General features: G+C 34.2%; 1 protein-coding gene across 5 annotated transcripts in view; it reads right to left on the reverse strand.

The window, feature by feature from the left end:
- The window catches only part of Rad17 (RAD17 checkpoint clamp loader component), a 36,847-nt gene that overhangs the window by 23,869 nt on the left and 709 nt on the right, over positions 1 to 12,269 (reverse strand). For 2 of the 5 annotated variants that reach the window (XM_076857162.1, XM_076857164.1), the window contains exons 2-6: positions 11,575 to 11,678; positions 8,961 to 9,212; positions 8,366 to 8,449; positions 2,216 to 2,372; positions 178 to 314 (exon numbers count right to left, since the gene is read on the reverse strand). In XM_076857162.1, the coding sequence (XP_076713277.1) occupies positions 178 to 314; positions 2,216 to 2,372; positions 8,366 to 8,449; positions 8,961 to 9,212; positions 11,575 to 11,678 (734 nt within the window). Of the gene's footprint in view, positions 1 to 177; positions 315 to 2,215; positions 2,373 to 8,365; positions 8,450 to 8,960; positions 9,213 to 11,574; positions 11,700 to 12,269 lie in introns of all 5 variants that reach the window. The other 3 variants (XM_076857161.1, XM_076857163.1, XM_076857165.1) reach the window with 2 other exon arrangements.

The raw sequence follows: 12,269 nt of genomic DNA on the forward strand, positions 1-12,269 counted from the left end.
CTACTCTATTGTTAACCTACAGCTATGTTATTTAAGTTTACTGAAAAAGCCTTTATGTTTTGGTAATCACAAAGCAACTATTATTGATACTACGTAGGGAGTTAATGTTAACACTTAAGAAATATCTCACAATTGTTTACTAAATAGCTATGACAGGGTTTTAAAAGGTCTCCTTACTTCAACCAGAATTATCTTCTTATCAGTTCTCAAATCATCTCCAAGCATTTGTAATTTGTTATATTTTGTTGCTCTTAGTAGAAACTCTCTGAACACTGCTATCTGAGATTGATATGGAAATGAATGGAAGTTTGATTCTGAAAGAAAACACATTTATCACTTCAATTTTCAACAAATTATACACTAATATTATACACATATATACACCCATGTATAAATTTATTTCCATATACATGATGTAGCCCACAATATGTTAAGATTATTTTATAATGAAACAGTCTCCAATACTGTAAAATTGTTCTAATTTAAAATAGCATATTCATTTCAAAAGACAAGGATCAATACTGACAACAGTAAATTCTCTGTATCAATGATGTATCGGGGTTAGCTGACTTTAAACAGTTGTCAGTATAAAATTTATACAATTGGTAAAAATATCTCTGACTTTGGATGACACAATTAAGACTCTTGAAATGGGGGCTGTGGTTGTGGCTCAGGGGCAGAGAGCTCGCCTGGCACGTGCGAGGCCCTGGGTTAGATCCTTAGCACCACACAAGCATTAATAAATAAATAAAATAAAGGTATTGTGTCCAACTATAACTAAAAAATATTAAAAAAAGACCTTGAAATGAATGCAAGATTATAATTATTGTTGATAATAAAGGTTTAACAACAAAAACAGGATGGCTGATTTGTCAACTTAGGGACAAAATGTCTCTTAAGGTATGTTTCACATAGAAGACTTTAAATAAAGATTTATCTGTCAAAAGTAATGTTACTATTTGGAAAGCAGCAAAAATTCCAGGAACATGGGGTACTTGCAACAAAAAGTTGTATTTGCCAAATATGGTATACATAGAGCATATTAAAGAAGAGCCTGGAGAAGAGATTTTTGAGGAATACTCTACATTAAAATGTCTTTCTAAACAACCCATTTTATTTCTTAATGGTTTAAGAGATTATGGCTACCCCCAGTTAAACCTTTTATAGTATAAGCAAAACTACAAAAGATTAAAATGATAGTGCTCGTCAGGCTTGGTGGCATATGCCTGTTATCCTACCAGTCATGGAGGCTGGGGCAGGGATTGAAAAGTTCAAAGCCAGCCTCAGCTACTTAGTGAGGCCCTAGGCAACTTAGCAAGATAAAAAATAAGGGCAGGGGATGTGGCTTAGTGGGTAAGTACCCCTGGGTTCAATCTCTGGTACAAAAAAAAAAAAAAAAAAAAGAGTATATAAACTTGTGTGTAAAGTTATAATGCTATTTTATAGCTTTAAAATGTTATAATGATTATTTTTTTGATGTTTGTCTTAAATCCTCCTTCAAAATTCAAAGACCCTCTTTGCCTTATGTTTTGATTTAATTTGATTCTCACAAGTATTTACTAATCTAAGCTATATTCCTTTAACACATATAGGCATATTCCTTTAACAAATCTTTTTTCTTTGTACTGGGGATTGAACCCAGGAGCACTTAACTATATCTGCAGTCCTTTTTATTTGAGACAGGATCTCATTAAATTGCTAAGGCTGGTCTCCAATTTGCAATACTCCTCCTTAGCCTTCCTGAATTGCTGAGATTACAGGCTTGGCTATACACGTATGTATACACACACACATAAACACACACACACACACGTATGTATATGTGTGTGTGTGTGTGTGTGTATACATTTAAGAACTTTATAGTTTTACATAGTAGTTGGGTTCATCCCAACAAACTATACATGCATAGAAATTGATTTCAGTTTTGGCTAACGGATCTTAAAGCCTGATTTCCTTTTAAACAAATGAAAAGAACTTACACTATATAATCTCCATAAACATTAAAATATAAGAGTTTGTTACCTAACAAAACAGTTAAGATTTAATCCTCAAGGAATGCCATTCTCTCCTAAGAGCACCTTTCCTTTCTATTGCTGAGATTACTTCCCTTGGAAACTGGAAAGTATGGGAAAAATGCACCCATTTAGCTTCATTTGAAAGCTCCATTAAGCATAAGTTTCCCCTGCTATTACAATGTCTTCACAACAAACCTTACCAAAATTAAATATGTCCTTGAAATCATCCTTTTGGAAGTCTGGTAAAACTGGATTAATCCATTCTTGAACTTGAATACCATGTTCTTTTGACAGTATTTTTATAGTTGTTGTCTTTCCACATCCAGGAGGACCTGTTATTAATAAAATAGATCCACCCTAAAACCAAATACAAACATTAATTAAAAACCAAAATTAGGGCTGGCATTGTGGCTCAGAGGTAGAGTGCTCACTAAGCCTGCATGAGGCACTGGGTTTGATTCTCAGCACCCACATAAAATAAAGGTACTGTGTCCACCTATAACTGAAATATTAAAAAAATAAATAAACCACCAAAATCATGTGGAGCATGCCTGTAATCCCAGCAGCTCGGGAGGCTGAGACAGGAGGATATAAAGTTCAAAGCCAGCCTCAACAACTTAGCAAAGCCCTAACCAACTGAGCAGAGCCTTCTCTAAATAAAATATAAAAAGGGCTGGGGATATGGCTCAATGGTTAAGAGCGCATGATTTTTTTTTTTAATTGGTTGTTCAAAACATTACAAAGCTTTTGACATATCATATTTCATACAAGAGCGCCTGATTTTAATCCCCAGTACCAAAAACAAAAACAAAATCATGAAGAACAGGGTGTAGTTGAACAGAGTGATTGCCTAACATGCATGAGCCTGGGGTTTGATTACTAGAACCACAAAAAGAAAAAAACAGAACAAAAAGACAAAAGCAAAGCATGCAAATCACTAGAATGCTACAATATTAATTTTGAATATTCCTTCTGAATATTATTTATTACTTTTACAAATATTTATTGAACATCTGATAGAAGTATACTAAATTTCACAGTTAAACAAGTTTTACATAAAATTAGAGAATGTTAATTCCTAAATAACAAACCCCTTTTTCTCATAATACCTCAGTTCTTAAATTACATTCTTCTCATGGACTGTTCTGTAGCCAAGTTAAAACCACCAAACTTTTGCTAAATTAAGGCAGCAAAGCCTGAAACAATGACTTTTAGAGGTTCCTGAACTCATAAAAACCAATCTTAATACATAAATTTGCAACAGAACATAATTTAATATTATAAAAGCAAAACATTCTTTTTTGAGAGACTTTGGATATTAGTTTCTTTTAAAAAATGTATATTAAAATGCATATTAGCAGGGCATCGTGGTGCACACCTATAATCATAGCAACTTGGGAGGATGAGGCAAGTTTGAGACCAGCTTCAGCAATTTAGAGACTGCCCCCACCCTCAAAAAGTGGAGGGGGGATTGGGGATACAGTTCAGTGTAAAACATCTCTGGGTTCAAACCAAACAACAACAACAACAACAAAAACATATTTACCAGACATAGAGTTTGTGGGTCTTAATATCATTAACACATACAGCAAAATTTATCTACTTTTTAGTACTGAAGATTGAATCCATGGGCACTTTACCACTGAGCTACAGCCCCAGACCTTTTTATTTTTTATTTTGAAACAGGGTCTTGCTAAGCTGCTTAAGACCTTGCTAAACTGCTGAGGCTGATCTTGAACTTGGAATCCTCCTGCCCTAGTTTCCCTAGTTGCTAGTATTTTAGGTGTACAACAGCACCCAGCTTTATACAGTAAATTTGATTACAAGGTTACAGCTAAAAATGTATGAGGGGAAAGATTTCCTATATGCAATGATGGGTTGTAATACTTGCTCATCCATTTACCTTTATTATCCAGTGTAGGGGTCTGTGTACTTGAATCTAGAAGACAGCCAGTCCCACTTTTAAATATGGCAGTACATGAGTTATACGGTTACTGGCCATGAGAGTTCAGTGTTAATCAAACAGAAATATAAATTAAATAAGGCATATAAAACTGATATGTTGACAAAAATGTGACCAAAAGTTTACAGCCTCCCAATTCTGAAATTTTCTTAGGAACGGCAGTTTAGTCTTCTAATGTATTCTAATGAATGAACTTCTGACTACTTCAAATAATGAGAAATTACTATACTGTCAAGCAAATCAGTTAAAAAAAAAAAAAAGGAAGCCCATACATTTGAAGATAAACTTTTTTTTCACGTATGACAGCTAAGTGTCTGTTTTATAGCACAGTAGTTAGAGCCACGTGACAGATGTTTTGTTGACAGTAATATAAATAGAAGGTCATCTCTTCTGTTACTGGGGATTGAACCCAGGGGTGCTTAACCACTGAGCCATATCCCTTGCCCTTTTTATTTTGAGACAAGGTCCGGCTACATTGCTTAGAGCCTTGCCACATTACTGAGACTGGCTTGGAACTTTCCATCCTCCTGCCTCAGCCTTCTCAGTCAGTGGGCTTACAGGTAAGCACCAACATGCCCAGCTCATCTTTATTAAAACACTGTAATAGCTGGTGTGGTGACGTATGTCAGTAATCCTAATTACTTGGGAGGATGAGGAAGGAAGATCAAAAGTTCAAAGCCAGGTGCTTTTACCACTGAGCTGCATCCCAACCTTTTTATTTTGAGATAGGGATTCGATAAGTTGCTTGGTTTTGTTTGAACCCAGATTTGGGTTCCTTCCTGCCTCAGCTTCCGAGCTGTGGAGACTACAGGTATGCATCACTGTGTCCACTTATTTTTTAATCTGAAACTGTCTTGCTAACCTGCTGAATATGGCCTCAAATTGGCATGTGCAGCTCCCCAACTTTTTTTTTTTAAATGTCTTTTAATTACTAAATCATTGAAACATTTGTAAAATGAAAAGTATATGATTGGTTAAAATCCAACATCTTGGTGGGGGAGATTTTAGAATTGTAGAGGAATACTTCCCCCAATACTTCTATATGTACACACCTAAGTTTGTCCAAATGGTAGCATAATAGTAACACCTTCCTAGACTCAAGACATGATAACGTTTATACTAAAAAAAATATTACTAAGTGAGAAAACACTGTGGACAATAAAAAATATAAACTACTAGCTTGGGTACAGATCAAAAACAAATCAATAAGACAAACCTTTGATATAAGAGATAAGTCAGAGTAACTACCTAAGAATCTGTACTGAGAGAGATGAGTGAGATTTCTGAGATATCAAAGGCTGACACTGAAAATCCACCTCAAATACATTATCTTTTTCTTTATTTAGGTTTTTAAAATTTTATATATTTATTTCAATTAGGTATATATGACAGAAGAATGCATTTTGATTCATTGTACACAATTGCAGCACAACTTTTCATTTCTCTGATTGTACACAATGTAGTGTCACACCATATGTGCAGTCAGACATATGGTTGATGTACTTAGGGTAATGATGTCCATCGCATTCCATCATCTCTTCAAATCCATTATCTTACCCTAAACCATACAGTTAGAGCCACATGCCAGACAGAAAGGAGCTTGACTCAAGAAAGAAGGATCTGTTCTCATCAAAGCATCTAAAATACCACTCCTTCATCTCAAAGTTGAAAATTTAAAGGAAACCCTGATGCAAACAATGGACTTTGGCTGTCAGTGACACATTAATGCAAGTTCATCAATATTAACAAATGTACCAATCTGGTGGAGATGTTGATAACAAGTGTGGTTATGCACATTTGGGGGCAAAGGATATTTGAAAAATCTCTTATCTTCTGCTCAATTTTGCTATGAATCTAAAATTGCTCTAAAAAAAAAAATAAATAAAGCCTACTAAAAAATTACATGCCAGGTGCAGTGGTGCAGGCATGTAATCCCAGCGGCTCAGGAGGCTAAGGCAGAAGGATCATGAGTTCAAAGCCAGCCAAAGCAAAAGCAAGGCTTTGAACAACTCAGTAACTCTAAATAAATAAATACAAGGGCTGGGGTTGTGGCTTAGTGGCACATGCCTTCTATGTGTGAGGCACTGGGTTCGATTTTCAGCACCGCATATAAATAAAAAAAGGTCCATCAACACCTACAAAAATATTACAAATAAATAAAATACAAAATAGGGCTGGGGATGTGGTTGAGTGCCCCTGAGTTCAATCCCTGGTACCAAAAAAACATTCAAGGAAAAGATTAAGAATTCATCTTGCTTTTTCAGTTGAAACTGTATTTCAAAGTAACTAGTCCTAGCTAGTAACGGCAAAGTTTTCTTTCAAAGAAAAATGCTTGCTAATTAACAAAAAAGAAAAATGCCTATTATTAATTCCAGAAATAACAGAATTATTAGAAAACAACCATTCAAAACCCTAATTAAATAAGTGATTCAGGTAAGGATCAAAAATAGATGCTAAACCAGGTGCAGGAACACATTCCTGTAATCCCAGGGATTTGGGAGGCTGAGGTTAAGATAATCATGAGTTCAAAGTCATCGTCAGCAACTGTGTGAGGTTCTAAGCAACTTAGCAAGACCCTGTCTCTAAATTAGAAATATAAAAAGGGCTGGGGATGTGACTCAGTGCCCCAGTACCAAAAAACAAAAACAAAAAAAATTTTAGGTTACAGGAAATGCAGACACAGGACAGAAAAAGTTCACCATCATCAGAAGGAAACAACCTGACAAATTCAGAATGTGAGGCCTCCATCAACATACAGGCCTCATTCTCTCTCTCTCTCTTTTTTTATTTTGCAATACTGGAAATTGAACCTAAGGGCACTTTACTGAGCTACATCCCCAGCCATTTTTATTTTTCTTTTTGAGGCAAAGTCTTGCTAAGTTGCTGAGGCTGGCCTCAACCTTATAATCTTTTACCTCACTTCCTGAGAAGCTGAATTACAGGTATGTACCACTTGCACGACGCTGGGTCTCTTCAATTAAGTCAATGTCTTAGAGAAAAAGAGAAGATAAATCCAAAAAATAAAATAAAATAAACCTAAGGGATATAATAATCAAACACAATGTGTGGTCCTTGATTAGATCCTAATTGAAACAAACTGATAAAATGAATTTTCGAAACAAATGAATGTGAATATGAACTTATTATTAGATAACATTAGCACATTAAAGTTAATTTTGTTAAACACAATAATAATACGTATAATTAGTAAATTTCTAAAGAGAAGCATACTGAAGTATCTATGAGTCTGATTGAATGTCACAATATTCATAATTTACTATAAAATGCTTACAGGAGAAAATGGTGGGTATGTTATGGATATATGAGTACTTCTATTTTTCTTTGTCTGAAGAGTCACAAGGTTTAAAAAGAGACTGAGAGAAGGAGAGAATATTTTACTTTGCCAGGGCTGAGCATAATTTTAGAAATAGGAAGTGAAACAAAAACTATCAGTCTAAAATGAATAAGACAGTTTTAGGCTATATTTAGGATGAAGATTAGTATGTAATTTGCCTGCAACTTTTTTTTTTAAAGTTATATATTTTTTTTTTAAAGAGAGAGAGAATTTTAATATTTATTTTTTAGTTTTCGGTGGACACAAAATCTTTGTTTGTATGTGGTGCTGAGGTTCGAACCCAGGGCGCAGGCATGCCAGGCGAGCGCGCTACGGCTTGAGCCACATCCCCAGACCTTGCCTGCAACTTTAGTGAGACAACCTGTTATGCTAAAGATACTAGAACCCCAATCAGCTTACTGTGCCTTATTGCTGATGATAGGACAGTAGAAGGAAAAGGTGGTACAAATCAAGGGGGAAACTCCAAGTATCTGAGTCTTAGGACCTTTATTTCCTAAGTCAGGAAACTCTCTATTGGAGGTTGTCTGATTTTACCTAAATAAAATTATCATAAAAGACTAACTTCTTTTGCTTTTTGTTTTTGTTTTGTTTTTGGTATCAGGATTGAACCAATGGTTGCTTAATCACTGAGGCACTTCTCTAATCCTTTTTTGAGACAGAATCTCACTAAGTTGCTTAGGTCCTCACTAAGTTGCTGAGGCTGACCTGAAACTTGCAATCCTCTGCCTCAGCCTCCCAAGTCTCTTGGACTACAGGCATCACCACAACACCAGGAAAGATTAATTTTTTGCGACATATTGTTAAGTCAGAGAAACATTTGACGTTAATTCCCTTCCCCCATCCTTTTCAGCTCGGTGGAGGGGAGGACTGAACCCAGGGGAGCTTTAGTACTGAGCTACACTCCCAGTCCTTCTTTATTTCTCATTTTGAGATAGGATTTTGCTAAGTTGCCAAGGCTGGCCATGAATTTGTGATCCTCCTGCCTCAGTTTTAATGTTAAAATATTTTAAAATACATTTCTTATTTAATTACCTGTTTTGATTGTCTTTCCAACACTTCAGCTTTTAACCAGGTTTCAACTTCTTCAATTTTCTTTTTATGCACAGCAAGCTCATGCTAAGATAAAAATTTCAGTTAAAAAATTTTTTCTAACTCATTGATTTTTTGGTATATCAGCACCTATTAACCTAAACATTTTTAGTGAAAAAAAAATGTAAAACATTAACATGCTATATTGGAATAGAGTCTATTAACCTAAACATTTTTAGTGAAAAAAAAAATGTAAAACATTAACATTCTATATTGGAATAGAGTCTTTTGGACTATACTTGAATTTTTAGATTATTCTGGAAAAAATTCTAACCTTATACTGCTATCACTGTATAATTTTGGATAAGTCTGCAATTATAAAACTTTTGAAAATCCAGAAATATATTTAAGGTAGGGAATAGATAGAGTATTACTGCTGATAAAATGCCTTAGAACATTAAAAATAATCTAGAAATTTGTTTTTTTCTCCTTACTTCACTTAGTTTCTTATAACTAAAAATTTGAAAATGGACATTCCTCTCCTTCCCATCCACCCTGAAATTAAATTATGTAGACATCTTTGTATGCTATTTAGTACCTGAGTTTCTGGCTTATATTTATCCACCCATGGTTCATTTTCAGAAAGATATTCTTTTGAGTTTTCTAGACCAAAAATCTGTTCTGAGGAAGAGAGCTTTCCTCTTTTTCTAGCTGCAAATCTGCTACTTTCTAATGCAGGAGGCACATATTTTCTTCTATGACTTGAGTTATTCACACCTAAAGGTGTTGCAGTAGAGACAACTGTATTCTCTGAAAAATCATCAAATGCTGGGTCTACCCAGTCTATTACCTGAAAAAAAAAAAAACAAAAAAACCCCTATGTTAACCATTATTACATTTTTCAATCTATTCCCTATATAATTGAACTACTCTAAAAAGAAAATATTCATAAATTAAAAAATAAAAATCTCACAAATTATTTTTACATAACTTGCTGTTACATTAATAGACAATTAATAGAAATAAAACATCATATATAAATTTTAATCTTTCCAGGATAAAGAATGATTTTTCTTAACTCTTGGATGACTGAAACATAAATACTAAAATGACCTATTAAAAAAAAGCAGAACAAAATAATTAATATTATTTTAACTAGACATAGCAGTAAGAAGAATAACACTTCTGCCTGACAGGTTAATATATTAAAAAACTAAGAACCATTTCATAATCCAAATAATACATATCAACCTTAAGACTGCAAAAATAGGGCTGGGGTTGTGGCTCAGTGGTAGAGTGCTCACCTAGAACATGCAAGGCCCTGGGTTTGATCCTCAGCGCCTCAAAAATAAATAAATAAAATCAAGGTATGTGTCCAGCTACAAATAAATATTAAAATTAAAAAAAAAAGACAAAGGTGAAGATTCTAATACTAACATTTACAATTATAACAGCACTATTTTTATTCAGTGCATGAAGCCACTAAAATTTTTTAAAGTGAGACAGGCTTTCCAAGGAAGATGAGATCTGTAATAGAAATACCCATGAAGAAAAGAATACCGGGGGGCTGAGGTTGTGGTTCAGTGGCAGAGCACTTGCCTAGCATGTGTCAGGCACTGGATTCGAGTCTCAGCACCACATATGAATAAATAAAACAAATGTCTATTGACAACTAAAAAAAATTAAAAAAAAAAGAGTTCTAGAATAATAGAACAGGAAAATCAGTAAATTCTATTTCATGTTCTTCTTGTCTATAAAAACTGCTGACCTCTCTGATTTCTCTCCATAATTTCCTTTTCTTTAAAATCTTTTTTTTTTTTTTAATACCAAGGATTGAACCCAGGGGTGCTTAAACATTGAGTCACATCCCAAGCCTTTTATTTTTAAATTTCAGACAGGGTCTTGCTACATTGCTTAGGTCCTTGCCACATTGCTGAGGCTGGCGTAGAACTTGTGATTCTCTTGCCTCAGCCTCCCAAGTCACTGGGATTACAGGTATATATTACCAGACTGACCTTAAAATCCTTGTTAAGTGCATATAAAGATGTCGAATTAAAAAATTTTAATCTAGGGCTGAGGTTGTGGCTCAGTGGTAGAGCGCTTGCCTAGCATGTGTGAGGCACTGGGTTCGATTCTCAGCACCACATAGAAATTAATAAATAAAATAAAGGTCCATCAACAACTAAAATATATTTAAAAAAATAAAAAGTTTTAACCTAAAAGTATTCTGGAGCATTAAAAAGGTTTTACTGATATAGCTACAATTTGAGCTGTCTACTAGATAATGCTACTCTCTAGAAGAAAAAGAACCAGAAGCTAGAGTAAAAGTAGGCTCAGGGGAAGCAATTTGGTGCTTATGAGTGTTTTATGAATGCTAGGTCACTCTTCGGTCTTTTTTTTTTTTTTTTTTTGATGGTGCTGGGAATACACCCAGGGACTTACACATGCTAGGCAACCCCTCTACCACTGAGCTACATCCCCTACATTTCACTCTTCTTTGAAGACAGAGGGTTAGGAATATTAACAGCAGTGGGTAAAGAAGAAAGACCACTGGAAAAACAAATTAAATCACAGTAACCCAACATATTTCCTCCTAGTCAAAAGACTATCTCTGATAGTATCATTTTGCCTTTCCACTATATTTAAAAGTATATGAAAACAATTCTTTGTTATAATAAAACCTTTTATAGCAATTCTGATTTATTCTTTATATTTTAAAGTTTTATTTTTTACACAAGGTGGACTCCCATCAACTGGAGTGGGGGAGGGGGGACACAGCCTCATTTATTTAAGATCAGAAAAAAATTAGAGCCACCAATAGGGAAATTGCTACCTTGATTGAACATGATATTGTCTGACCCCCCATTCACACCCAAACAATTTTGCTGAGAACTGACATACAGAACCACATGAGGCAGAGCCTGTGGTTAAAGTGGTAACACCAATACCACTCATTTATCTTTCCCACTTATGCTCTTTCCTTAAAAAGTTTTCAGCCTTTTTCTTGTGACTGGGATTCTAAAAACTTTTTCAAAATTAAGTTTGTGGTTGTAGTGTACAGTTTCACAACTTATGACTAGACTATTTAGATCACTAACTACAACAAACACTGGGCACCATTACTTTATATCAATGTTAAATCATTAAGAACGTATAAAAAATTTGTAATTCTTTTTAGGCAATTTTTATATGGCTATTTTAGTGTTTCATACCTTTGTGGAAGATACCTTTGGTCTAAGAAAAGTTTTTGACATTATAAACTTTAATAGTTTCCATCCGTAGTATACAACCTGTAGTGCATTAAAGTATAATTCACCTGGGCAGGGGAGAAAAACACCTCAAATCAAAAAAGAAAAAAAGAACTGTAAATATAGACTTATAGTAGTCATTTTATACTGATATAATCAACATAATAACCTTTAAGACCAACAACTAGTGAGATAATGTAGTAAATGCATAAGATCAAAATGCTAAAATAAGTTTCAATAATGACTGTGACTGTATCAAATAACTATTTGTGCTGTTATAAAATTTTTCATGTGAACTCAGTGACATATTAAACAGAAAACCACATATTTGTGCACCTACTTTTGTCATAAAGAAAAATAAGACAATCCTATTTGAGCAATTTTATGCTGAAAATTGAAGATTTTTCCACTTCAAATCAGTTCATTCCCAAATTTCAAAAAAAGAAAATACAATGAATTCAGGCTATCACTCAGTTTGGACAACTAATTTAAATCCTACTGCAAATAATTTCTACTACTGTCTTCATTATTTGAACATGTAATTATAGAATTTCTTGGTGTTTTTCAACTTTCCTAATCCCTTAATGCTTCTATAAACTAGTGAATTGAGTAAATTAGCTAGGAAATTTTTAAGCCTACAAACCCGTACATTCGAAGAT

The sequence above is a fragment of the Callospermophilus lateralis genome, chromosome 5 (assembly GCF_048772815.1).
Source record: "Callospermophilus lateralis isolate mCalLat2 chromosome 5, mCalLat2.hap1, whole genome shotgun sequence".
NCBI classification, from domain to species: Eukaryota; Metazoa; Chordata; class Mammalia; order Rodentia; family Sciuridae; genus Callospermophilus; species Callospermophilus lateralis.